This window comes from Micromys minutus, assembly GCF_963924665.1.
Source record: "Micromys minutus genome assembly, chromosome: 1".
Taxonomy (NCBI): Eukaryota; Metazoa; Chordata; class Mammalia; order Rodentia; family Muridae; genus Micromys; species Micromys minutus.
The window spans coordinates 101,923,345-101,949,218 of NC_137969.1; the positions used below are offsets into that span (position 1 = coordinate 101,923,345).

Genomic DNA, 25,874 nt, shown 5'->3' on the forward strand with positions numbered 1-25,874 from the left:
CCCTTTAACTCTGAGCTTGAACAATCTGTGTGCTTCAAACTGGTCATGGTGGTGCCTAGCGCCCCAGAGGTAGAGACAAGAGGATCCTTGGTTTCATGTCTTTAACTTCCTCTGAATGTAACACCTGCTAATTCCATCTGGCCAGCTGTGCCTTTTGCAACAGACAAGCAAGACCAGCTCCGACTGCTGGTTGCTCGCCCATATGAGGAAGAGGTAGAGATGGTCCCTGGATTGCCCCCTGGATTCCTGGAACTCCCTCTGGTACTTCACAGTCATCTGTGTGAGATTCTGTCCTAAGTGAATATAAACGCACGGTCTTGGGAGGTGTTAGAGCCTAGGACTGTGTGAAAGTTAACAGGAGTCTGAGAGATGTCTAGAGGACCTTACGCATCCTGTAGAGGCCACCACCTACACTGAGGCCAGACCTCTCAGTGGCGCAGCTCTCGTTGGTAACCCCGCATACTTGTTCTGACGTAAGCCCGAGTTGGACTTACGGGATTGTTCTCTGATTTGTGGTTGGTGCTATGTATGAAGGAATATATATTTGTTCACGTCTCTTACAAAAAGCTTCTACAGTAGCGAGTCTCCTGATCAACTGTTCGTAACTGGGGGCTTTTCCACCATCGCCTAGTTCCCAACATTATAACTGAGATTCATTATTTATGAATAAATGCCTAAGCCATAAGCTTGGGTTTGTTCCTGCTAGCTCATAACTTAACTATTCCGTTTAATCTAGCCTAAGTCTGCCACCAGGCTTGCTACCTTTCTTCAGTTGCATGTGACTGTCTTGCTCAGAGTTTGCAGTGAGTCTCTTTCTGTGCCTATATCCCAGAGTTCCTCTCTCCCTACCGGAACTCCCACCTCCTATTTCCTGCATCAGCTAATGGTCACCAGCTTTCTATTGACAGGTAATACTTCCACACCGTACACAGGAGATCCTCTCTACAGCTGTTCTTTTATTGACAGAAAATATGCCCCACTTCCTGTAAAATTGTCTAGTGGACAGCAATGGAGAATCGTCCAAGGGGAGGAAAGCCCCTGAATTGTGAAACAGTCAAAACAGCTTCAGTAAAACCCACCAGTTGTGACCTGCGAACAGCTTGCTGCTATGTCACCTGATCTATCAGCTGGGTTATATCTATATGCATAAAAGAAGAGAAAGTTCCTTTATGATATTGAAAATGAACCTCTGAACCCAGAAGGTTTTTAAAAACACATTGTTTTACATTTTTTAAAAAATTCTTGAAACAGGATCTTATGTAATTCACTGTGGCTTTAAACTTGCTGTAGAGCAGGAAATGACTTTAAACTTCTGATCCTCCTGTCTCTGCCTCTGGGGCGGTGGGGATCACAGGTGTGAACCCAAGTTGCCCAATCCAAAGCCCACACACTGTTCAAGCTCAGAGTTAAGGAAAAAGAAACACTTCTTTCCCACTGGGCTTTGTTACTTTTAAGTCTTAATGTATTTCAAAAATATAGGTTTTTTTTTTTTCCCTCACTTTCTTACAAAACACACACCACAGATCATGCTGAACTCTTGAAAGTTTTCTAACAAAAATGTGGCTTAGGTGAAAGAGCAAACATTAGCTACGTGTGCTTTGAGAAATGACTTGTAGTAAGATTCCCACAAGTGTAAGAAGTTGTTTCTTTTGTTGAACTTGGAGAATAAACACAGAACTAATCAGGAAAGAGGCTGTGAGGGGCTCAGTGGCTAAAGATGCTTCCTGCCAAGGTTGATGACTGGAGCTTGGTCCCCAGCCCACATGCATGTACACATACACATACACACACATACACACATATACATACATACATACACACATACACACACATACACACAAACAGACACACACAAACACACTCACAGACAAAAACCACACATAAACATACACACATACACACACAGAGGCACACACACATACCAAATTCACTCAGTCAAATAACAGAATATGTGGGACAGGCACCCAGGAAGGTACACACAGCCAGTGTGGTGCTCTAGAATGCAGCCTGTGGTCTGAAAGGAGGATATTGATATTATCAGCACCAGGGAATCTCTCTGGGTCCTCCTGGGAAGAGGAGAGGCTCCATTCTGTCATCTCTAGCCATCTACTTTGGCTTTCATAGTTGGTCTATCATTACATCTGTGGTGTGAGGCAGAGATCTAAATTAAGAAGTTAACAAAGTTCTCTTGGTTTCTCTAAACATTTAAAAAAGAAAATACCATGTTTCCTAGAGAAACAGAACAGAAATCCGATGCCCCAATAATTCTAAGAGACGACCATTGCTCTGATTTCTGAATGTTTGTTTACCATAGCCTAGGAAGAGACTATAAAACTCCCAGTCTTTCAGGCATTGGGCTCTTTTATAGATAAGAGAGAAAGGCTCCATTATGAGAACTGTAAGAAAGCGATTGGCTGATAACTTCATGTGGTGGTTTGAATGAAAAGCCTCTGTAGGCTCATATATTTGAAGTCTCTAGTTGGTAGAACTGTTTTGAGAATGACTAGGAGGTGTGGCCTTGATGGAGTAGGTGTGGCCTTGATGGAGTAGGTGTGGCCTTGATGGAGTAGGTGTGGCCTTGATGGAGTAGGTGTGGTCTTCTTGGAAGAGACCTGCAACTGGGGGTGAGCTTTGAGGTTTCTTGCTTTCTGTCTCCAACTTGTGAATAAGATATAAATTCAGCTACTGCTCTTATACTGTGCCTTTCTGCTGCCACAGTGTTCATGAACTCACCCTCTGAGACTAAACAAGCCCCCAATTAAATGCTTCCTCTTATATGTTGCCTTGGACATGGTGTCTCTTCATAGCAATAGAACAGTGATTAAGGCACTTCATGAGCACATACATGAAAATTCTGGGACAAATACTGATGGATTATAATCAGTTATTTATGAAAAGAGATGAAGTGGACAAAAGGTTAGGGGAGTTTACTGCAAGATCTAGGGACATGTTTAAGATCTGGAATCTAATGGGTGTAACCCATCACAGAACCACGGTAGAGAAAAAGAAGCCCAGGATGAGCTTTGTGGAGCAGGGAGAGTCTTCACCAAAATTCAGCATAGATGTATGATTAAGAACTTGCAGAGATATCAAAACAGAATGGCATGTCTTCAGTCTGTCAGACAGCAGTCCTCATGAACAGATATAACCCAAAGCCAAAGGGAATGATGGAACCTCTGTCTGTAACCAGTTATAACGCATGATTCTACAATTCCTAGATAAGGCACTAAAGTGAGGACAAATACTCAAAGGATAAAGATTGGGCATGGTTTTCTTTAAGGAGTACCAATGTTGGACTGGGGAGGCAGCTCAGTCTGTAAAGGGCTTGCTATGAAATCATGAGGACTGGGGTTTGAGTCCCAAGACTCCAACCTGTAAAAAGATGTTTGTGGTACACAATTATAATCTCAGCACTGGGGTGGCAGAGACACATGGATTTCTGTGGTTCTCTGACCAGTTTCCATAGCCTAATTGGTAAGCTCCAGATCTCAAGGAGAGACCCTGCCTCAAAAAGCAGGGTGGATCTGTCCTGAGGAATGATTTTTTTTTATTTGTAAGTGCATTTGTATGAGCAGAAGTGCATATTTACAACCTACACATACTTGTAAACATATCTAAACATATACACTTATACCAGTAAACACACATATATGCATACACATATAGATATGGCATTCATAATTGATGCATTTCTGCACTAAAGACTAGCTAGATAAACTGCAACTGAACACAAATGAGCTCACCGGTGTTGCTGGTTGTCACATCTCTGTGTAAAATCAGTTTTAGTTCATATAAAAGACCAAGAAATGGAAAATGCTACATGATGCCACACATTACCATCAAACTACTAAGAGTACAAAAAGCACTTAGTATTTCCATACAAAAAACCTGAGAATGCATGTAAGAGAAGTTGACTAAGCCCTGACACAGAAAGCTAAACAAATCTGCTGAGAGAAATCTGAAAGACAGTAAAGAATGAGCTAAGTTTTGTCTCACAATGGTCTTGGTAGAAACCAGTTCTCAACTCTCTGTGATTGAAATTGTATATAAATCCACGTTAACTAACCATATTAATTCATAGTAATTAACCAATAAATTAAAATACAATAAACTAAAGCAGATCATGAAAGATTATGTTCAAATACCTAAAAAGCGATATTTAGTTTTTCAAAAGATTTATACTTAATGATGTATCTAAGTGTTTGTCTGTGTGTGAGTATGTGCTTGTTGAGTGCAGGTACCCCCAGAGTCCAGAAGAGGGCAGCAGAACTCCTGGCACTGGAGTTACAGACAGCTGTGAGCTGTCTAATGAGTGCTGGAAACTGAACTTGGGTCATCTATAAGAGCAATATGTCCATTAACCCCTGAACCATCTCTCTATTCCTTAATATTCAACTTCAAAAGTGACTGTAAATCAAACTAAGCATCATGACCTCCATGTGTATGCACAGAAAGTGAGGAACCAGAAGCAAAGATTTCACACACATATAAAGACCCAATAAATACCTACACCAAGGTTAGTCACAGATAGTGGTGTTCTGGAGGTATATTTTTATTTTCTTATGAATTTACTTACTTCCATTTAGTTATTTTATACTATACTATGGACTTAAATAAGCATCATTACTGTCACTACAGTTAGCATATGCAAAGGATGCTTTTATTATAAATGAGTCAGAAATGAAGGTTATAGGATGGCTCAGTTGGTAAAAGAACTTGATGCCAAACCTAATGGCCTGAGTTTAATCTCTTGAACCTGTGTGAGGAGGAGAAAACCAACTGACATATCCTCTGACCACATGAGTGCTGCAACACACACACACACACACACACACACACACACACACACAAAAAAAAATTAAGAATTATTGTATCAGAAATGATAAGTATAATGTTAGTGTAAAAGTCCTTAGCCATGTACTTGAACCTCAATGTCTGGGATTAGATGAACATTCTAGGTGCGTTCTGGGAACTTTCCAGAATGCACGGTCATGGCTGAGGATGACAGCGGTGGAATGCTTACTTTTTCATTTGGTAGTATCCCTTTTTCACAGTCCCGAAGTTACCAGAGCCCAGTTCATTGTCCTCCAGGGTCAGCAGGTTCCTGTCCAGGTAGACCTCTTTGGGCCGGATCTCTTCAGGGTCAGCATAAGGACTCTCATACACCTCCGTGTCCATGGGCAGGGCTTCTCTCTGAAGGCCTGCATCATAGTCAGGGAACAGATGACGCCAGTTTAGACTCATGTGGACCACTCCTTGGCCACCCTGCTCCCCACTCCTTACATCTTATAGGGCAGTTGGATGCAGCCAAGTGGTGAAGCAAGGGAAGAGGCAAGATGGTCTTCTACATCAGTAGTAATGGTGATAAAACCTCCCTTAGGCTTTAAGCCAGGTGTGACAGTCTCCTATTGAGAGGTGGCACAAATGACAATGTGCTTCTTGTTGGCTTTTTGTAACTGAACCAACAGAGCTCAAGAGAAATGATGCATGGGCTTCTCAAGGCTTTGAAATGCCAACGTGCTTAATCTCTGAGATGCTAAGGACTCTGAAGCTCATGTGAGAAAGGCTACGAACTCAACCTGCAGCTAGCAAGGATGCTGACTGTGCGCAACACCATGCCTGGCTCATGCCCTGCTGGGGATGAAGCCCAGTGCTCCGGGCATCCTAGACACACTCTACGCACACCCCTAGCCATAAGGTATAAATTAAATGAGAGATGACTGACTCTTGCTGCTTTAAGCCTTAGAGGCGATTGATAGCAATAAACAAACACAAAGCTCACCAATAAAAAAATAACAGGCAGATACTCATGAACCCAAGAAAGGCACCAAGAAGACCCATTTCTGGGAACAAGTCACGTGTGTCCTCCTACACTGTGTTCCCTGTGGCCTCCCAGTCATCACGGCTCCCTGAACAAATCTAGAGGAACCTGTGAGTTGTCCCTACTGTCAAAAGCACCCAGATGCTATCCTCATCCTTTGCCACCATGTTCTTCCAAGAAAGGCAACCGGGGTCCACGGAGTGTGACAGACATAGCATGACACTGCCAATGCTAACACCTCATTGGGGGTTGTTGTTTGTTTGTTTGCTTGCTTGTTTTAATTATAGGAGACCATTTTCACCAGGCAGAACTGCTTGTTTTATGGATAGGTGCTATCTTCTGCCTGTGGCTGGGTATCACCACTGTTTGAGGACCATCCCTCTAAGGCGAATTTGGAGTGGTGCCAGGAATTTGTAAGCTGACTCTACACATCAGCAAGCAGCTGTGCACCCGGCTCTACTGTTCATCAAGTAAAAGTGCATCTCTCACCTCTGTCTGGGCCCCAGGACCCTCCAGTTGGCTCATAGGGATTGAAGGACACGGTGCTCTCCGGACGGCTCCCCTGGGCTGGGGCAGGCTGAAGCACACAGATGGTGATGTTATTTTCTGCCCGGATGCCACCATTTTCAAATGCACAGATAACTTATGCCAGGAGACAAGAGGATTCGGAAGAGGTCAGAAAGGTTCATCACGTTCTTCAGGCAACTGTGTGGACCTGAGAAGGCTAGACAGGCTCATGGCCTCTAACTCCCCCCCCCCCCCGACATGGCTTCAGAGAGGGAGAGCATCTGCTCTGTCCACCCCAGAATTTTCTTCTAGTTATGTGCCCTCCACACCTCCCAGAAGATGGCAGGACATCACTTACTCCCCATGGGCTCATTTCTGCTCTCATCTAAGGTCATGTGGAAGTTATTTTAAAAGTGAAGTCGACCATGCCCACCAGTTTTGCCTTCCATATAGATTTAGATGCAAGGCATTGCTTTCACAGGGTAGCCCAGGCCAACGAGCTGCAAGTTCCAAAGAGGGGAGCTTCACCCTGCTGTACCCCCACTGCGGCCACTCTCATGATAAGGGCTGTGATAATGGCAGCAGGCGCATGCACTGTCAGAGACGCTCTCTGCCTTCCCGAGGGAAGAGAACTCTTCCGCTTTTCCCTGTGGCTGGTCACTAAGGCACACTGGCCCTTACATGTGAAGGCTTCTCAGTCCGTCAACACCAATTTGCTTCGTGAAGTAGGCAGAGGGGGCAAATCTTCTTACAGTCCTAAGGATTTTCTATTTGAAACATATTTTTTTTTCTCTTTTTCTGACCCATCGTTACTCACAAAGTAAAGCAAAGTGGTGGCTGCTAAACCTGTCTCTCAGGCAAACCTCCATCCACTGTCCAGATCTGACTGGTTTCTCCTTTTATTGTCTTGTCTTGAGTATCTACTTACCTTGTCAGCATCCACACGTTGCCATGAACAAGTGAGATAGCACCAGACTTGAGGGAAAGTGTAAAGAAAGAGACATCCAGCTAACATCACGCAGCCACTGTCTTGAAGCACATGTCAAAATCTCATCCACCTCACCGACGTGACAAATCCCACCCACCAACAGCAGGGTCTGACTCTGTCGTTACAACTCACTAGCGTCATGGTGTTCACCACGAGTTAGAGGCTGGCAATGCCCGTGGAAAAGGCCTCTTTCAGTGAAGCCAGAGGACATCTGGTCTCAGATGTCACAGGATCCACATTCTCACCTTCCCTCTCAACTCTCCCGCAGGACCATGTGATAGGACTAACCATGGCAACAGAGCAGAAGTTATGCAGACTTAGGCATTAAATCAAAGCTCAGTAGTGTGCCACACTAGTAATAGATGCCAAGAAGAGCCACACAACAGACACATGAAAGCACAGAGGATGGATGCATAGGTGAGTGAGTGAGTGAGTGAGTGTGTGTGTGTGTGTGTGTGTGTGTGTGTGTATGTGTGTGTGTGTGCACAGACAGATCCATAGAGGGATGCATGGGCGTGTGGATGGATACGTGGATGGCTTAGTGGATAGATAGATAAATGGATGGATGGTTGAATCAGTGAGTTGGTAGATGGACAGGTGGATGTGTGGGTGGATAGATGGGTGGATGGTTGAACAGACTGATTTAAAAGTATTCTTTCAGAAGACAAAGGCGTGAGATGTAGGTTTACATGGTTTAAAACGAATTCTCTCTTTAGTCTGCACTCTGGAAGGGACCTAAGTCCCAGTAACCTCTTCGACATTTACACACAACTTCAGTCATGTTGGGTGTTGCTTGGAGGCCTGGCCTCAGAAATTCCCTGGCTTGGACTTGAGCATTCCTACCGTACATACCCTGCTGCTCTGTTCATTCCATAAGCAGACCCCGGCTGTTGTTTTTAAATGTCTTTCTAGGTTAGCGTGACTACCGTGTTAAGTCTTTTGACTTTTCTCTGTACACAGGAAAGCTCTGAGATTCCCAGAACAATCCCCAACTCATCACAGAGTTAAAGGATATCTCAGTATCTCAGTATATATATAATAACCCTCCCTGTGGGTATAAGAGCTCCTGCCTTCTGACACTCAGTGCCCCCAATTGGGGGCTTCACGCAGGCTCTCTGGAATGTTCTCTAGAGAAAGGGGACTTCAAAAGGCTTGTTACAATAAAACCAGGACTCACAATTTCCTAACAAAACCTCCTGGAATATTTTTATAGCAGAGATGAGGGTCTTAGGAAATCAGTTAAAAGGTGGGGGGGGGGGCAGTATATCAAAAGCATGTAGGGGATCAGTGAGGTGGAGCCCTGAGCATCCAAGCTCCTGGAGGGAGTTCACACCCAGATAGACAGGTGCCACCTCTATGTCTAGGTGACAGACAAAGGAAACAATTGGGCATCTCCTTTGTAAAATAGGATTCTTCAAGTTGGTATGGCTCAGAGTTTCACTTCCGTGCCGCCCAATAGAAAGCACCGTATGAGACCAAGCATTCAAGATCCAGGCAGAGCCTCTGAGATCCAAGAGACACATAACCTTTCTCATCTGGATGCCTCAGCCCCAGGACCCACCTCCTCTTGCCTCCTGTCCGGGACTAGGAGAACATTGGCACCTCACTCGAGTGTCCTGCAGAAGGAACGGATGGTTTTGCACTGTGACCATTACCAGAGCAGCAGTTGGCTGCTTTGAGGTGTAGAGGAAGATACAAAGCCCCACTTCCAGACTTCCCACAGGCCCTTCCTGGGACTCCTGTCACCACTGTCACCACTGAGAGCTCTGGAAGTAAAGCTTCAGTTGGAAAATGAACAAGGGGTCTCTTTAAGGGATGAGCTCAAAGGCAAGGGTTGAGATTAAAACGGAGGGGAGTGTGAATTGTTTTGAGAAGAAATGCTGGCAGACAAAGCTAACATGTGGTATCTATCTCTCCACTTTGTCCTTGGTGGTCTGTCCTTTCCCTGGCATCGTCTTTTCTGCACAGAGAACAGACAGCATCAGCCTTACCTTTCCACCTATGCATAACTTCTAGTTGCCTCTAGATGGCGCCAGGTATCCAACCTTGGGTAGATAATTTTGAGTTCGAACTACTCTGTCACAATGCATTAAAAGTGGGGATGCACTAGACATGCTTGTGTGTGTGTGTGTGTGTGTGTGTGTGTGTGTGTGTGTGGTATTCTGTGTGTGGCTGAGTGCTTATTGTGTGTATGTGCCTGTGGAGGCCAAAGGTCAACTTCAGGCATTGTTCTTCAGGAACCATCCACCCTAGTTTTTGACACTGGATCTCCATTGGCTGAATGGCTTGTCAGTAGGCGCTGGGGACTTGCCTGTCTGTTTCTCTAGGCCTGTGATTACCAGAGCTCTCCAGCAAACTCACTGTCCTGTGGAGCTGGTGGCCTCCGCCCCATGTCCTGCTTCCACAGCCTTGCCTTTTGCTTCCTGGACCTTGGCTTTCACTCCCAGCTCCCAGCTAGGTAAGGGTGGCAGTGTGGGTGGTAACACTCCCCACCCACAGGCCAGAAGCCAGAGGGCCCCAGGACATTGGCTTCAGTCAGCTGGGTACAGTTTCCAGTCTTAGGCTAGGGAGAAGTGGTGTGCTGAGGGCAGACTGTTGGAAGGTGGGACGTGGTCAGGTTCACCCAAAGATGAGAACGTGCCCTGTATAATTAGTCTTTTATTTCACAGCAAAGAACTGAGACCTGGTCTCTTCTGATTATGCTTTCCCCAAATCCCAGCCATCAAGGTTTGCATTGAATAAAACATGAAATTGGGGTTTAATAAGAAATCCTGGGTATGTGGTTTTCCACTTAAAGGTCTTAGGGAGGGAGTGTGTATAGCCAGGAAGCCTCCTTCAGTCTACGTGGCCATAGTTACAGATGTAGGGAACCAACACAGCAGAAATGCTAGGATGCACAGTAGTGGAGATTTTTAAATGGCCACAAGTACTCTTATGCCTTAGCTAAGTGTAAAGAGTACAAAACACAGTACTATTTCCTAAAGTTAAAATTCACCTGCCTTGGGGCTGGAGAGTAAGCTCAGTGGCTAAGATTATGTACTGATTTTTGCTACTTGCAGAGTCCAGGTTTGGGTTCCCAGCACCCACACTTCGCTGCTCGCAGCCAGTTGTAACTCTGGCTCTGGAAAAATCCAATGTTCTCTCTTGGCCTCTAAGACACCCGCCTTGCACACATGAGGACACCCCTGAAAATCTCCCTCCATCGGGATGTTTAGTTGCCTTAACCTGTGCGGTACCAGGCTGCCTGGATCCCACTGGGCTTGCAGGACATGAGCTACCTCAGTCACATGGGGCCCTCAGCAAGGAGAGTGTGTAAGGCTCCGAGCACAGATCAGGCAGCTTCAGAAGAGTCTCCAGATTCTCCACCACTGACTGGACTTAGCACAACATGGCCTCCTTCCTCTTCAAGCACCACGCTCCTCTCTCTTCTGTGCTCTGGCCAACAGGACTAGGACTCTCTAGTGAGCGGCCAATAGAGGGGATAATTACTGAGCAAAATTCATGGGCATTTATGCTTTTGTTTCTAATAAATACATTCATGTTCAACTCTGTGTGCACTGGCTTAATCATATAACCACATACTTGGGAAAACATTGATATAAAGATAAAACAACTGTTACTGGAGTTATTATTTACCTAAAGAAGATAAAAATAGATAAGAAAGAGCAACCTATATATTATATATATATGTATATAATACACATTATATGTGTGTATATATGCACATATATCTGTGTATATACATACATATACATGTGTGTATGTGTGCTTGTATATGTAATTCACTATAAACAAGACAATACAAAGGTCAGGATAGGATGTCTTATAATTCTGGAACTTGGGAGGTGGAGGTAAGTTCAAGGATAGTCTTGGCTACAGAGTAAAGTCCTGTCTCCCAAACCAAAACTAAAAACAAACAAGAACCAGAGGCTGGGACACAGCTGAGTGGTGGAGCACTTGAGTTTGATTTCTAAACCCTGAAGAAAATCTGTGTAAGAGTCAAGGCACACACTCGGGGATCAGAGGGCAACTGGAAGGAGTCTGGTTTTCTCCTGTGAGTCCCAGGAACCAAACTCAGGTTGTTAGGCTTGGTGACAACTGCCTTTGGCCTCTAAGCCATCTTCCCATTAAGGTCTCCTTTTCACTGTCCCTCAAAATTCAGTCACGTAACCAAACGCAAAAATCAACCTGATGTTTCAGGGGACAGAGCACCCCTGGAGACCCCGGTTTGCTCCATTGTGAAGAACCTTATGTATCGGAAGCCATAATGCTGCATCTGATATGAGAACCAGAAGGTTGTGCTCATGAAGTGACTGGAGGTATGTGTTGGTAGAGAGTGAGGTTACAAGGACAGGCGGTGCAGCAGCAGTGATGGAGAAGCCACGAGCAAAGCATGCATGCACTGCATCAAGAGATGTGTGGAGACAACAGCATGGGGCTGCAAGGTCATGGCAGGCAGGAGGCATGGGGGCAGAGCTTCCTTGGCTACAGGACAGCCAGCCAGGCATGGACTGCAGGAGAGTCTATCCTACCACTTAGCCAGGGGCTGCAAGCGAGGGGCACTTTAGCACCTTTTTGTGGCCAGGCTTTGGGAAGGAGTAGGATTTGATTCTTGAGATTATTCCACCCGGTGACCAAGTCTAGAAACCACAACAGCAGAGAGGAATAGAGCATTTAGTTTCAAAAAACACATGCAAGACATTCTTCCTCATGACATGCTACCCCGCCTTGATTCTGCAAACACACTGCCCGCTCCCTTCACCTGCCCCAGGGAGATTTCCTGCATGCAAGTTCAGATCATTTGAGATGCTCCCAGAAGAGTCTATCACCCGAGCAGAGAGGTCTAAGATACTCCATAAATATTTTCCACTGGGGGCTACAAAATCAAAGCTGAGACATGAAACAGCCATGTTGTCTATGGAAATCCTGTGTCCTGAGGTCCACAAAAGACTCAAGTCACTGACTGCTGAGTGGTGTCACTGTTTGGTGACACTGGTTACAACATGATATTGTTATCTACAGAATCCTATAACATATGCAGCCTTCAGGCTACAAGTTGGACACAGAGCTGTCTCAAGAGCTCAGAATGATAAACGCCAGGTGAGGCCCCCAGGGGGCATTGTGTTTCAGAGGGCCCTCAAGCTCGCTGGTGTGTTAGTCTACACAAGGTCTCTCAGTTTGGTAAGAAGCTCTAGCCCCGGGATGAACAGTTTTGGTAGCAAGTGGCCAACCACCGCCAGTAGAGACCGGGCAAGTGTTTGGCCTTTGGTAGATTTTGTTTCTTAGCAATTAGCAGGATAAATGTCAGGAATTATTTCCTGGTGGTGCTTATGGGCTGGGATGTGCACCCTGAAGTCCCTACGATGTGAGAAGAGCAACTCTTGTGAAGTAACAACCTAAGTACCAGCTCTGACATCCTTCTGGATAAAGAAGGGACCTGCGGTTCTTCTTTCTTTGCAATGAAACAGGGTCACCTGGGGTACGTTCTTATCTAGTGACAAAGAGAGGGGTGTCTGTTCTGGCCAAGACTCTTTCCTTCCCTGGACCTTTCTCTTGAAATCTTACCAAGTGTTCCCTCTCACCTCTTCTCTCCCCTAACCATTAGTCAAATCAATTTAGGTCAAGTCCCTGGTAATAAGGTGTCAGTTGGTTTGGCCAAAGTAGTTAGATAGCCAACCTCAAAAAGATACCTATCTGCTGGCCATGTTCTACTGACACGCATGTTGGCAGGCCTATGCATGGCACACACAAGTTCACACAGACAACGCAAGATTGAACTTGGACTATACATTTCCTTTTTCTACGTCTGATCAGTGGCTTTTCTGATCTCCTAGTGGGTTTCTGTCTCACTCGGCACACTACTTCTAGAGAATGAGACAAAATAAATAAATAAATAAAACAGACAAAAAACCATGAATACATGTCTCCCTTAGCAGTGGCAACAGGCTGATGGTTTCCCAGACTTATTAGATTCCCAGGCCTTCAAGGATGTATTTGGAGTACACTTCCTGTGCTGACTAAAACCCGACCTTCCTATGTGCTTCCCCAGCACCCAGCAGAGACACCTATGATAATACTTACCATAGGATGGGTATTTGAACCTCCTGGGTGACCTGTAAGAAGAATATACCATAGTTGCAGTTCAATTTCCGCCGCTGTTTGTACAAACCACATACATTTCATATCTATCAATATGCCTGAATTTTTGACACATTCAGTTAAGTAAGTTTTTCTCTTTGAGACAGGGTCTGATGGTGGTCTTGAAATCACATATTCCCTACCTTGCCTTCTTAATGCTGGGATTGAAGACATGTGCCACCATCCAGGTAAGACATGCAATTAAATCCCACTGGGTGTTTTTGTTGTTATAGTGATGGGTTATCTTTCAGCTAATGAGTCCGAGAATTGGCGTGACATTGACTTTTGTAAAATCAAAGCCTCACTATGTATGAGTTTGGAATAGGCAGATCTGATACCAGGTTGACAGCGACCAGTTCCCCCAAATCAGAGCCTCTTCTGTGCCAATCACTCACCCATGTGCGCGCCAATCTTTTGACATGGTACTGTGAGGACTCTTAATAGCCCATCTGGCTTGTAGGAGTAATGTTCCACTAGCTGGAAGAGAAGCAAGGAAGAAAATGGTTGAAAGAGAGCATTGGTATAAGTCACAGCTCTCACTGGTTTTAAAACCATCAAAATGCCAGACAGTCTCTTTCACAGGGTACTTGGGGATGGGTGTGAGATGTCCTAGGATAGAGTCAAAGAACTTTTTAGCCTCAAAGCAGCTGGTCACATCCATAGTCAAGAGTGGAGAGTGTATGCATGCTTACTGCTTAGCAATCAGTCTCTGGTCTTATAGAGATCAGAACTCAAGCCTAGGGAATGGTGCCACCCACCAATGGCCCGAGTCTTCCCACATCAATTAATGTAATCAAAACAATCCCCATGGATATACTCACTCTCCAATCTACACAATCCTTGAGACTTCCTTCTCAGGTGATTCAGATGGTGTCAAATTAGCAATTAAAATTAACAATCATGCAGCCAGATAATGATATATTTGGGGTTTGGAGGTTTCCATACCATTTCTACCACATAGTTCTTTATTGAGTTAATTTTTTGTTTGGTTGCTGAGATAGGATTTTTCTATGTAGCCCAGGTTGGCCTTGAATTTATTACTTTTAATCCTCCTGCCTCCACAGATAATTTGGTTGTGATGTCAGATTAAGGAAGTGAAATGTGCTCAGTAGCAAGTGTGGGGAGCTGGATGAATAGTGTTGGGGTGCTTGAGTTTCCTCTAGGTTTACTGATGGCTAGGTTGAGAATGAACACTTTGCAAAGCAGGCATGCAGTGTTCCTTGGACAGGCAGTTGTCTGGAGCCCAGGAAGAGTGGACTTGCTCTCTAAGCTGTTTTAACTTCCTGTGGTGGCTCGGCTATGAGGCTGCTTGTCTATGCGGGTGCTCCCCACATTGGTTAGCCACCATGATGTCACCTGAAATTCAGTGTCTACCCTGGTATTTCAGAGCTCCAAGACCAGCTGGGTCACAGTCCCTAGGTTCTTTGTTTGGTCATTTATAGTGTGTGTGTGTTTTTATGTATGAGTGTGTGTGTGTGTGTGTGTGTGTGTGTTTGTGTGTTTGTGTGTTTAAGTGTGTTTGTGTATGTATTTGTGTGTGAGTGTGTTTGTATGTGTGTGTGCTTGTGTGTATGGGAGTGTTTGTGTATGTGAATGTGTTTGTGTGCATATTTGTATGTGTGTGTTTGTGTGTGTGTATTTGTGTGTGTGAGTGTATATGTGTGTATTTGTGTGTGTGAGTGTGTATGTGTAGGTGCATATGTTACTCCAGTTCCTGATGGCAGAGCTTTCTCTTAAATTCTTAACACTGCCTTGAAATACATTATCCTGAGGCATCAGGAACTTAATGGCTCTAAACAGGTGACAGAAACCTCTGTGGTGTCATTGATTTGATGATGGTCTGTATGGGCATTTCTCAAATAAGTCTTCTAGAAATCAGAAAATGGGTTTTCATGAGGGGTATGAAGCAGAGTTTTGGAAAGAGCAGTCTAGTAGGCCTACGTTGTGCCCTCCAGAGGGGAGGAGGGAGGGGGTGGAGCAGAGGGAGAGGGGAGGGACAAGGGAGGGGAAGAGGGAGGGAGAGACAGACAGACAAAAGGACACAGATGAAGGCAGGTGGGGAGAGAAAGAGAGAGAGAGAGAGAAAGAGAGAGAGAGACAGACAGACAGACAGACAGACAGACAGAAGGACACAGATGGAGGCAGGTGGGGAGAGAGAGAGAGAGAGAGAGAGAGAGAGAGAGAGAGAGAGAGAGAGAGAGAGAGAGAGAGAGAGAGAAACATACCTGCCAGAGGGTGTCGAACTTCTTCCCCTCAGGGATGGAGAGCTTCCCGGTCTTGTCCCTGTCGATGCGATAGTGCAATACCTTCCCTTCATGCAGCAAGCACAGCGCATAGGAGCCGTTGTTGTCTCTGGCCCTGATCCTGGGAGAGAGAGCACACCATATTACCCCTACTGTGACTTTTCAACCGAACAAGCAATACCGTCTCCACAGCTGGGGACCCTAGTGCGCAGAAGGTCACCAGCATCAACAAGCAGTGGTGGGCAGGCAGCAGCCAGACCTCGAGATCACAGGAGGGCTCAGTACCAGGGCCAGTGTGACAGCATAAAGGAAATTCCAAGGGTTGGAGATGGATATGGCAAAGGTCCAGCAGGGCCATGAAACTTTGGAGATCAATGGCAGAGCTTGGGTTGTGTGTAGCTCAGGGAAACAGGCATAGGCTTTGGGGTATCTGTGAAAGCCTTAGACTCAGGTGTAGGGCAGATGGGAATCCAGTGAGCATTTCAACAGCATTTTCTGGAGCACACATGAAAGATTATGAATGCTTCTACTCCCATGGCCTTCTTCCCTTTCTTACTCTCTCTTCAGTGCCAGGGACAGGCTTAAAACACTATGTGACATTAGCAGCTGGCATCCCCTACCTGAGACGGGAATGATAGCCTTGTGGCATGAACCAGCAGAGACACCCCTGAGGCCCAACAGGCATCTGTAGGTGGATTAGGACTTCATTGTTTCCCTGACATCAGGAGCTACGTGTAGGACTCCAGGCCCCCATGACAAATGGCAACACACAAGTGCACCCTTGAACCGAGCGAGACACATGCACAAGGCAGTCCCGACATCAGAGGAGGAATCGGTTTGTGGAAAGGCCCCAGAGAGGGTGTGACCTGGGCTGACATGGCAACAAGAGGTGTGACTCTTCCAGTTCAGAGCCTCATCTCTCTGAGGCCACACTACACCCCTTTCTAGGAACTCATGACTTCTGATCATGAGGTCCAGGTAAGGACGAGTCTGTAGGACATCTGTGTGGTCTGGGAAACTCTGAGACCTCTGTGTCCTCTGTGTTTGCTAAGGAAAGGAAGATGAACTCTCAGAGCGGTCAGCTACATCCAAGTGCGTTGGACTCGGGAAGAGCTCAGTCAAGTTCCAGCTACCTGGAGAAGGATGTCTGCAAACTGGGGTGATTTGTACAGCTCTCTCCAGGTACATAATGTCTAGGCCACAGCCACAGTTCAGGCTGAGCTGGGCCTTGGGACCAGATGTGACCTCACTTCCCTTTTTGCTGCCATATGCATGTCCTCAGGCTGAGTAGCCAGAGCTCCCTCCTAGCCTCTGCTTGAAGCTTGGGGCAGCTAGTGAAGGCTGGGAAACTGTAGATGCGTGTTCTGAAATTTTGCCACTGTGGAGACATTTGCTACCTCCTACAGTGAGTCACCAGCACCGTGAGGTGCTAACTCCTTTTGGATGACCAAGTGGCTGATTAAAGCTTTGTTAGTTATTGGGTGATGCCTAGTCACACAATAAAACACCATATATAAACAGAGGGTTAAACCTGTTTTTTAGGGCAGCCATTCACAATGTGTGCTGGCTCTATCTTAGAGACACAAGCGGCTTGCAGAGAAGACAATGTGTATACACACATATATGTTAAGGGGCTGGGGACATGGTTCAGTGGGTAAGAACACTTGCTGTAAAATCAGGTTGGACATGTCTACATGTGTCTGTTAGCACAGTGATGGATGAAGGTTGGAGAGAGAAATGCTAGGAGCTCCCAGGTTGACCAGCTCAGCTGAAGCAGTGAGTTTCTTTTTGTTCAATAAGAGACTTTGTTTCAGAGGAATAAATGGAAACTGACAGAGGAAGATTCTGGAAGTCTTCCTCAGGCATCTGTATTTTATTCATGAGTATGCACATCAACACAAATAAGTAGGCATAGAATACTGTGTGTGTATGTGGGGGGGGGGAAGGAAAGAGAGGGTGAATCGAGAAAGGGGGAAAGGAGAGAGTAAGGGGAGGATAAAGGGGAAGGTAAGGAGGTGGGTAAAGAGAGGGTAATGGAGGGTAAAGTGAGAGTAAGGGGGAAGGTAAGGGTGAGGGTAAGGGTGAGGGTAAGGGGGAGGAGGAAATGCACACATCATCACACCAACAGGAGGTCAAGGTAGGAGGGTCGGTAGCTCAAGGTGTGGGTGGTGATGAGACCAGAAAATGAGTGGAGGGCCTGGGAGATAACAAGACACAGAAGGCTGCGGTGTCTAAGATTCTAGGGATGTGGTCTGCATCTGATGCAGAGAGAACAGAACCCTAGTCTCTGTTGTTATTGTCCAGGGGCATCTGTGGTGGGGTCAGAGTTGCAAGAGGAAGAAAATTGTCTGAATGGGCAGCAGGAGAGGGGATGGAAGTGGGAGGGGGAGGAGGGAAGGGAGGGAAAGAGAAGAGAGAGGCGAATCCTAGATAAGAAAGAGATCATTGCTCAGGTCTAAGAAAGCACAGTAGCTTTTCGAGGAGGGCTAAGGAAAACAGAAGATAGGGATCCTGGACTAAGTGGCATCTGGTACTGAAACATTGCATCTGCCAAACCCTTGAAGTAGCAACACATAGGCACACTGAGTGTCCTCTGTGCAGACCCTGAAAGATAAGTCCCTAAAGCAAACCAGATCTGAGGCATGCCAAACTTCTGTTCTCTACCCACACATCTTTTAAAACATTTTTTCACAAATGTCTTTCCCGTGCTGTGGAGACGTTGCAGAAGGTAAGGTGCTTGCCTTGCAGCCAGGATAACCTTAGTTCAATCTTAGAATCCCTATTAAAACAAACAAGCAAATGAGGAAACGTCAAGCAAGCAAACAGCAAGCAAGCAAGCAGCAAGCAAGCAAGCAGCAAGCAAGCAAGCAGCAAGCAAGCAGCAAGCAAGCAAACAGCAAACAAGCAAACACAACCAAGTATCATGATTTCTGCTTGCAGTCCCTGTGTTGGGGAGGCAAAGGCAGGTGGATGTTTGGGAGTTGCAGGTAGTCATCCTAGCATAATCAACAAGGCCCGGGTCTGGGTGGAATACCCTGCTCAACAACTCGGTGGACAACTCCTGAGCACTACCACCTGAGGCTGACTGCCAGTATTAACACATATTCCCTGTGTAAGGTGCACACAGCTTTCTCTTTGTCTCTCTGCTCCAGTACCTAAAGGTAGAGTTCCTTTTTGTGGCTTTTCCTCCATCTTCCCAGGGCCTCTGAGCAGCATCAGTAAACTGACACCTGACACAGACCACAGCTGTCTTTGAACTTTTTCTTCAGATGGCCTATGATGCTCTTTTTTTTTTTTAAATGGCCCTAAGGCAAACCCACACAGATCAAATGAATGCTTTTTTGACCTGCTTTGATCACCCATACCAGTGTGGGAAGACTGACTGAACTCAGCTATCACTGTGGTCCCGGATCACAACAGCCACTGTTCCACCCCTTAACGAACAAAGAGAAGGATTTCTTTGATGCCCACAGCGTAATGGCCCACAGCATAATTTTGGAAAGAATGCATAGATCACAACCTGAGCTAAAACTTGAGGAGGCAAGCTTGTTTGGCAAATAAAAGCAACAGTGGGCTCAGGGCTGGGGGAGATAGTCCAGTCAGTAAAATGCTTGCTGAACTAGCATGAGGAGATGAAGCATCCCTTAAATCCCAGCACTGAGGAGGTGGAGAGACTCACTAGCCCAGAAACCTAGTCTAACTGATGAGCTCCTGGTTCTAGTGAGATACCCTGTCTCAAGGAACAATGTGATTGGCTCTAGAGAGGTGACATAAAAGGTTGACCTCTGCCTTCTATATGCATGCACTCTCATGTACACCTGCATGCATTTGCACACACACACACACACACACACACACACACACACACACACACTGACAATAGGGGGGTTGAGGACAAACACTATTACCAGCCCTACACTGGGCAGAGTTTGGGCTTCAGATCAGCAGCTGCCACTTGAATCCTGAAGGAAAGCATTCATAACACAGGACATTTAGCTTCCCCACAGATGAGCATCAACCATATACGAGCTCAAAAAGATTACCTCAGATGAAGTAAGCGTAAGTTTTGAGAAAAGAGCATTTGGGCAAGAGAGATACTAGTGAAAATGGGATTATATACCTGCAGATGCTCAGTATTAAAAGCACAAAAGATGGAATATAAACTAGCTATGCATGGAATGTTTAAAGAAATAAAACAGGAATCACCAACCAATCAATGAGCTGCTCCTAAAATTGTTGAGAAAGCATTTTGAAAGATAAACAAACCTTACTCCAAATTTAATTTCTAGACATTAAAAAAAATGTAGCTATCTAAAAAAGTCAAGGAGTAAAAGAACAGATTACAGATTAGACAGAGATCAGACAAAAGATAATATGAGAAGAAACATAGTGACAGACCCATGTGACACGAGAAAAGAGGCAACAGACCTTCAACAGGCTGCAGAGGATACAGAAGGAACCCAGCATGCTTCCTCTGAAGGATAAAGGGGAAGTGGGCATTCTCCAGAGTTGATTGGAAAGATCCATGGATGTAGGAACCCCACGTCTATCACAGTTCCTGGCTCGTCTATGCACCTGGCCCAGTTCATCTCCACCATAACTCAGGGTGAGAGAGGCTAGCACACACTGATCTACAGGGGGCACGTGCCATGACTCCCAGCATATGCCTAAAACTAGAAGGCACTGAACTAAGTACCACATCAAGCACAGCTTCTCTTGAGCATCGTTACTCTTTCTCTTGAGTCATCACTAAGTAAAGACTTTAATGCAGTTGCCACAGCATCGTTGGAACATCCTTTCCCGTGGCTGGTCACATGTAACATGTTCCAGCAATACAAGATCACTAGGGCTCTCAGAGGTACTCCTAATAGTACATGACCATCCTCAGCTAACCTCTCTTTATCTCTCAGAGCTCCTTGGACGTCCTCAGAGAGTTCCTCCCACTGAGAGGTTACACAAGCTAGGATTACAGCTGTTGAAGACAAGAGTCTAGTTCCTGTTCCTGAAGGACCCAGAATGGGTGGAAAGTTATAGAGAGACATTGAGTGTAGACTTCTGACCCCCTTCCTAACATACACACACACACATGTGCATACATGCACATAATTATATACATATACATACACACATGTGCATACATGCACATAAATACACACACACACACACACACACACACATATTTTATGAGACACCATGGCAGGGAGTGGCATGTTTTCATGTCACGGGCTCTGTAGCATGTGGACCTGAATGACTGCCATCTTCCCTGACATAAAAAGCATGATGATGTGGGGGGAAGGCCCGTGTGCATGCATGGTCATAGAGCCCCAGCTCCCGCTATGCTGCCTGACAGTCAGACACATGACAGCTCTCTTGTTGAATGAATAACTGCCTTTGTGCTACTTTTTTTTTCACAATGTATGTCACAAGTCAGAAAGTAGGAACTGCGGCTCAAACAGCAGTTCAGTGACTTCCTGGCTTGATGACTCCACAAATCTGAAAGGCATAGCTCTTGGGAAGCCTCCGCAACTGCCCCGGGGACTCCCATAGTTTGCACAGTTCTGTCAGCAGCTCCTGCAGGCTCTGGCCGAAGGCCTGAAGGGAATTCCCTCTTGAATTCCTTGGTGTGAACAGGGAATGGGGGATGAAGGACATGGTAATGAGTCTCAGCTGTCACAGTGGCATTCCATGTGTAGGAGTTGAACTCCAGGGTGAACTCAGCCCCGAGGGCAGAGTAGCCATCCTTTGGCTTCATCGCAGATGGCTGGGAAGAAACCATGGCTGAGGACAGGTAGGTTGTGTTCGTCCTTTAGTGTGGCAGGAGCTTTGGTGGCCCTACTCCCTTTGTTTTGCCATTCCCAGTGATTCTCCCTCAGGTAGCTGATAGATTAGGGTGGGAAATTAACAGAGAGTGGGGAAGGAAAGAGAGGCGGGAAAGGCTTCTGGATCTTTCTGTGCTCACACCCAAGTGGCCGTGCATCACTACTAATGCGGGATTCAAGAGTGCACGCTGTCCCAAAAACAGAGGACTTGCCACACTGGACCGTAATCAGATCCGAATGGAATCGAGCTGCAGTCTCCTGGTTCTACCAAGAGCTCCTGCGTGACTGTCTAGGCTTTCTCCTTGTTGCAATGAGTACTGAGAACAAGACAGGGTAGTGGAGATGAAGCATGCTCTGTCCACAAGCTCACGTACAGGAGGAGACACAGAGACCTTGCTGAGTACCTCATAGCGGGATGGAGAAACAGAGAGGACATGGGTCTGTCTTAGCATGAGCGGCATGGACCCTGGCACCCAGAGTGACCTGTGCATCCTGTGCCATGCCCACATCACAGCCACACACAGACTACCTGCCCAGACTTGGGGCTTTGAATGGCTCATCCCAACATCTACCCCATCTATGAACGTGCGGGCTGGTCCTATAGATCCGAAGCCACAGGATCGCCAGGATCGCCATGACACAGGGCAATCATGGACATCTGAGAAGAGTCCCAGTATTGAGGAAGTAGCAGAAGCCACAGGCTTTGAACCAGATCGACAAGTCATTCCAATGAGCGTTTGCAAGCACGGACATGTGGACACTGGCGTACACTGTGGGACACACTGTGACACGTTACAGCTTCCACAAGATTTATTTTTTTCTCTGTTGGCAGGGAATTTGCAAGAGGAGGGCACAAGGGGAGGGAGAGATGAGTGAGATTGGGGTGCATGATTTTAAATTCACAAAGAACCAATAAAACGTTTTCCAAAAAGAAATGATTAATATAATCTAAAATAACCTTTATTTTATTATTATTCTTATGTCTATGGGTGTTTTGCCCACACATATGTCTGTGCACCACATGCATGCCTAGCTCATGCAAAGGCCAGAAGAGGACATAGATCTGCTGGGATCGGAGTTAAAGACAGTTGTGAGCCACTATGTAGGTGCTGAGAATTGAACTCAGGTCTTTTGGAAAAACAGCCAGTGCTTTTAACCACTGGGTCATCTTTTCAGCACCATAAATCATCTTTTTTAAAAAAAAATATCAGAAGTAAGAGGAAATTTTTTATCTAGATGCAAAAGCAGAGAAAACAGCTATGTTTCTAGGAAGACAGTCTGGTGCTGAGCAACGTACCTGACCATGAGGCTAAACCACTGAATGTGAGAAAGTTTTGCTGGGAAAAATGGGTGGTGGTTCCTAGAAGGCCTCTGAGTAGGGACACTAGGTGACAAACGCAGGCATTCCTACCTTGGCAGGCTCATCTTTAGAAGGTTTACCCACACAAGGATAAGGATTGCCCCTAACCTCTCTGGACCATAGATCATATCCAGCTACTCCACTCAACTACACTGTCCAATTGCTCCAAAACCTTCTGGATTTAGGCTCACACTGCCCCAGTGCAAACACCCAAGTCAAGAATCCAAGATTCAAGCTTTCACATTATTGAGCTGGCCAGGCTGAAGCCCACAGACATATTTCTGTTCAGACAGCTGCATCCAGATTTGGTGTAAGCTGCTCTGAGGAGCTTGCTCCTGAATGTCTGCATTAGCCCTCAGCTCCAAACACAGACAGAATTCAAGTCCAAGATCTGGGGGCAGATCTGAGGGAACAAACCATACCTTTCTCTACTACCACACTCTGTGTCCCATGTCTTCGTTGGAGGCAGAATTCAGGTCAAGCACCCTGAAAACACTAAAAATATTGTGGGGAAATTGCCTTGATGCTAGGTGGCAGGGACTATGGCTCGGTTGGTAAAACAAACATGAAAGCCTAAGATCATTCCAAGAACCCATGTAAAAAACTGGGTGTGGAAGGAAGTACCTGTAACTTCAGCACTGGAGTGGTACAGACAGGAGGACTCCTGGGGGCTGCTGGCCAGTCAGTATAGACAAATCAGCAAGCCCCAGATTCAGTGAGAGACTGTTTCTCAAAATGCATGGTGGAAGGGAAGGCCAGTGAGGTAATTCATTGGATAAAGGTGGTTGCCTCGTATACTGGTTGGTTTTGTGTCTCAATTGGTGATCAAGGGTGAGAGCCTGGACCATTGTGGGTGGTGCCATCCCTGGGATGTTAGGCCTGGTGGGTTCTATAAGAAAGGAAGCTGAGCAAGTCAGGGGAAGCAATCTAGTAAGCAGCATTCCTCCATGGCTTCTGCATCAGTTCCTGACTCCAGGTTCCTGCCCTGTGTGAGTCCCTGTCCTGACTTCCTTTGGTGATGAACAGCAATGTGAACAGTGTAAGCTGAATAAACTCTTTCCTCTCCAACTTGCTTCTTAGTCATGATATTTTGTGTAGGGATAGAAACCCTGACTAAGACACTGCACAAGCCCAGTGGCCTGGGTTCAGTCCTTAAAACCCAAGCAAAGGTAAAAGGGGAGAACTGAATTTATGAAAGTTACCCTCTGGCCTCCACTTGCACACTGTGGCACAAGTACTCCCCTCACCAGCATGAGTACTAACCAACCAGCATGTGTGCGTGTGCACACACACACACACACACACACACACACAAAATAATAAATAAGAAATCAATATTAAGATACATAAGACAGAAAGCAACTGTACAGCTACTCAATGTCCACCTCTGATCTCCACACACATTTACATGCATGAGCAGGAAAATCTACACACACAAGAAATTGTCCAGAAATTATAAACATCAAGTGCTTTGAAAACATAAGATGAATTTCTAATGCAGGCTTGGATGAGATCCCAAGACTTCTCATTACATGTGTACAGATATTTTCCCCCATCAGAAAACACCCCCAATCCAAAGCACTCCGGGTTTCACCATGTTGGGTAACAAACTCAACCCTTATGGGGCTGAGCACCATTTCTTTAGGCATGATGTCACAGTTTATGGTCAGACTAGATAAAGCACATGCTGGGTCACAAGTGACAGCAGCTCCCATGTTGGTAGATGGTGATGTGTGACATCTTCCTGGGGCCACCTGGGTTCTAAATGGGGGAAGCTGTTACCTCTGAGTAGGGATGTAGATGACCTGCTACTCACAGGAATTTTCCATTGGTCTTTGACCCTATGAGGACCGTCTGCTCTGATTCATCTCTGGAGATGTTGCCATGGAACCAGGGCATCTTCTCATGGGCTGTGGTGGCGATCAACTTCTCTAGTTGGGGCTTCTGGCTGATGATGGCTTGCTCCAGAGCCTGGCCCTGCAGCGAATGAAGAAACTGAGCTGGCCGGGTAGAGAGAACGTGGACCTATCTGTCCCAGGTCCTATCAATACTAAACTCTACTCCCCCCCCCCGCCCCCCGTTCATCTTTCTCTCATCCACAAGGGAACCAGTAAGACTTTGGTATATCACGTGCATGTCTTCAAGTGTATAAATAAAGGTATATACTTTGAAATTAAGAGATGGACCCTTGAAAAGCCACACACACACACACACACACACACACACACACACACAAATTGAATCTGTAGATCATATACCGATGGGCTAAGGTCCTCCAAAGACAGCTCTATACTCAAACTAGTTTCAGTGTGAAAACCTAGTACTTTCGTAACAGGCAAGGAGCTGTATGTGTGTGAGGTCGGGGGTCATGAGAGAGCGGCTCAGTAAAGGTTCTTGCTGCTGAGCCTGAGAATCTCAATTTGATTGCTGGGACTCACATGGTGGAAGAGAGATTGACTCCTGCAAATCCTCTGATCCCCCCCCCACACGCTATCGACCTGTAGATACCCGACCCCAACACACAAAATCGATACATGTAACCAAAGAAAGTTTGAAAGGATGATGTGAGTGAGGATGTCACCTGTGGCTTCATATCTGTCAGGGTTCAGCTGTGTCCTTGGTCCCATCTTCCCCACCCCAACACACCTGCAGGAAGGCCATTAGAGGAGACCCAGGCGAGCAGGTGGAAACAAGGAGGAAATCAAAAGAGGGAAATGGAGTAAGTACCTTTACCTTCCTAGTAAAAAAACCCAACAGATCTTCGTAATGAATAACCAGAGTTTAATTTACAAAAATAAAATAAAATCCCGAAGGAGTAAAAGTTAAAACACAACCTTCTCCTTCATGGCAACAGGGGAGGACAGGGAGCAGAGGGGGAGTGAGGATTCTGCTCTCGCCCATGTGCAGATGGGAAGAAAGGCAGCGAGAGGCAGCGCCACACAGGTAGTTGCTGTCCCAGTCTTTGTGTAAAAGAGGCAAAGGCTTCTGAGTCAGTTTA

At 46.0% G+C, this 25,874-nt stretch overlaps 1 protein-coding gene across 1 annotated transcript in view; it reads right to left on the bottom strand.

The window, feature by feature from the left end:
- The window catches only part of SYK (spleen associated tyrosine kinase), a gene marked incomplete at its 5' end in the record, with an annotated part of 35,199 nt that overhangs the window by 8,878 nt on the left and 447 nt on the right, over positions 1-25,874 (bottom strand). Inside the window, 7 exons of the mRNA XM_080929174.1 lie at positions 5,024-5,201; positions 6,311-6,398; positions 11,888-11,956; positions 13,398-13,429; positions 13,850-13,931; positions 15,680-15,818; positions 24,693-24,853. Of these exons, the coding sequence (XP_080785300.1) occupies positions 5,024-5,201; positions 6,311-6,398; positions 11,888-11,956; positions 13,398-13,429; positions 13,850-13,931; positions 15,680-15,818; positions 24,693-24,853 (749 nt within the window). The remainder of the gene's footprint in view (positions 1-5,023; positions 5,202-6,310; positions 6,399-11,887; positions 11,957-13,397; positions 13,430-13,849; positions 13,932-15,679; positions 15,819-24,692; positions 24,854-25,874) is intronic.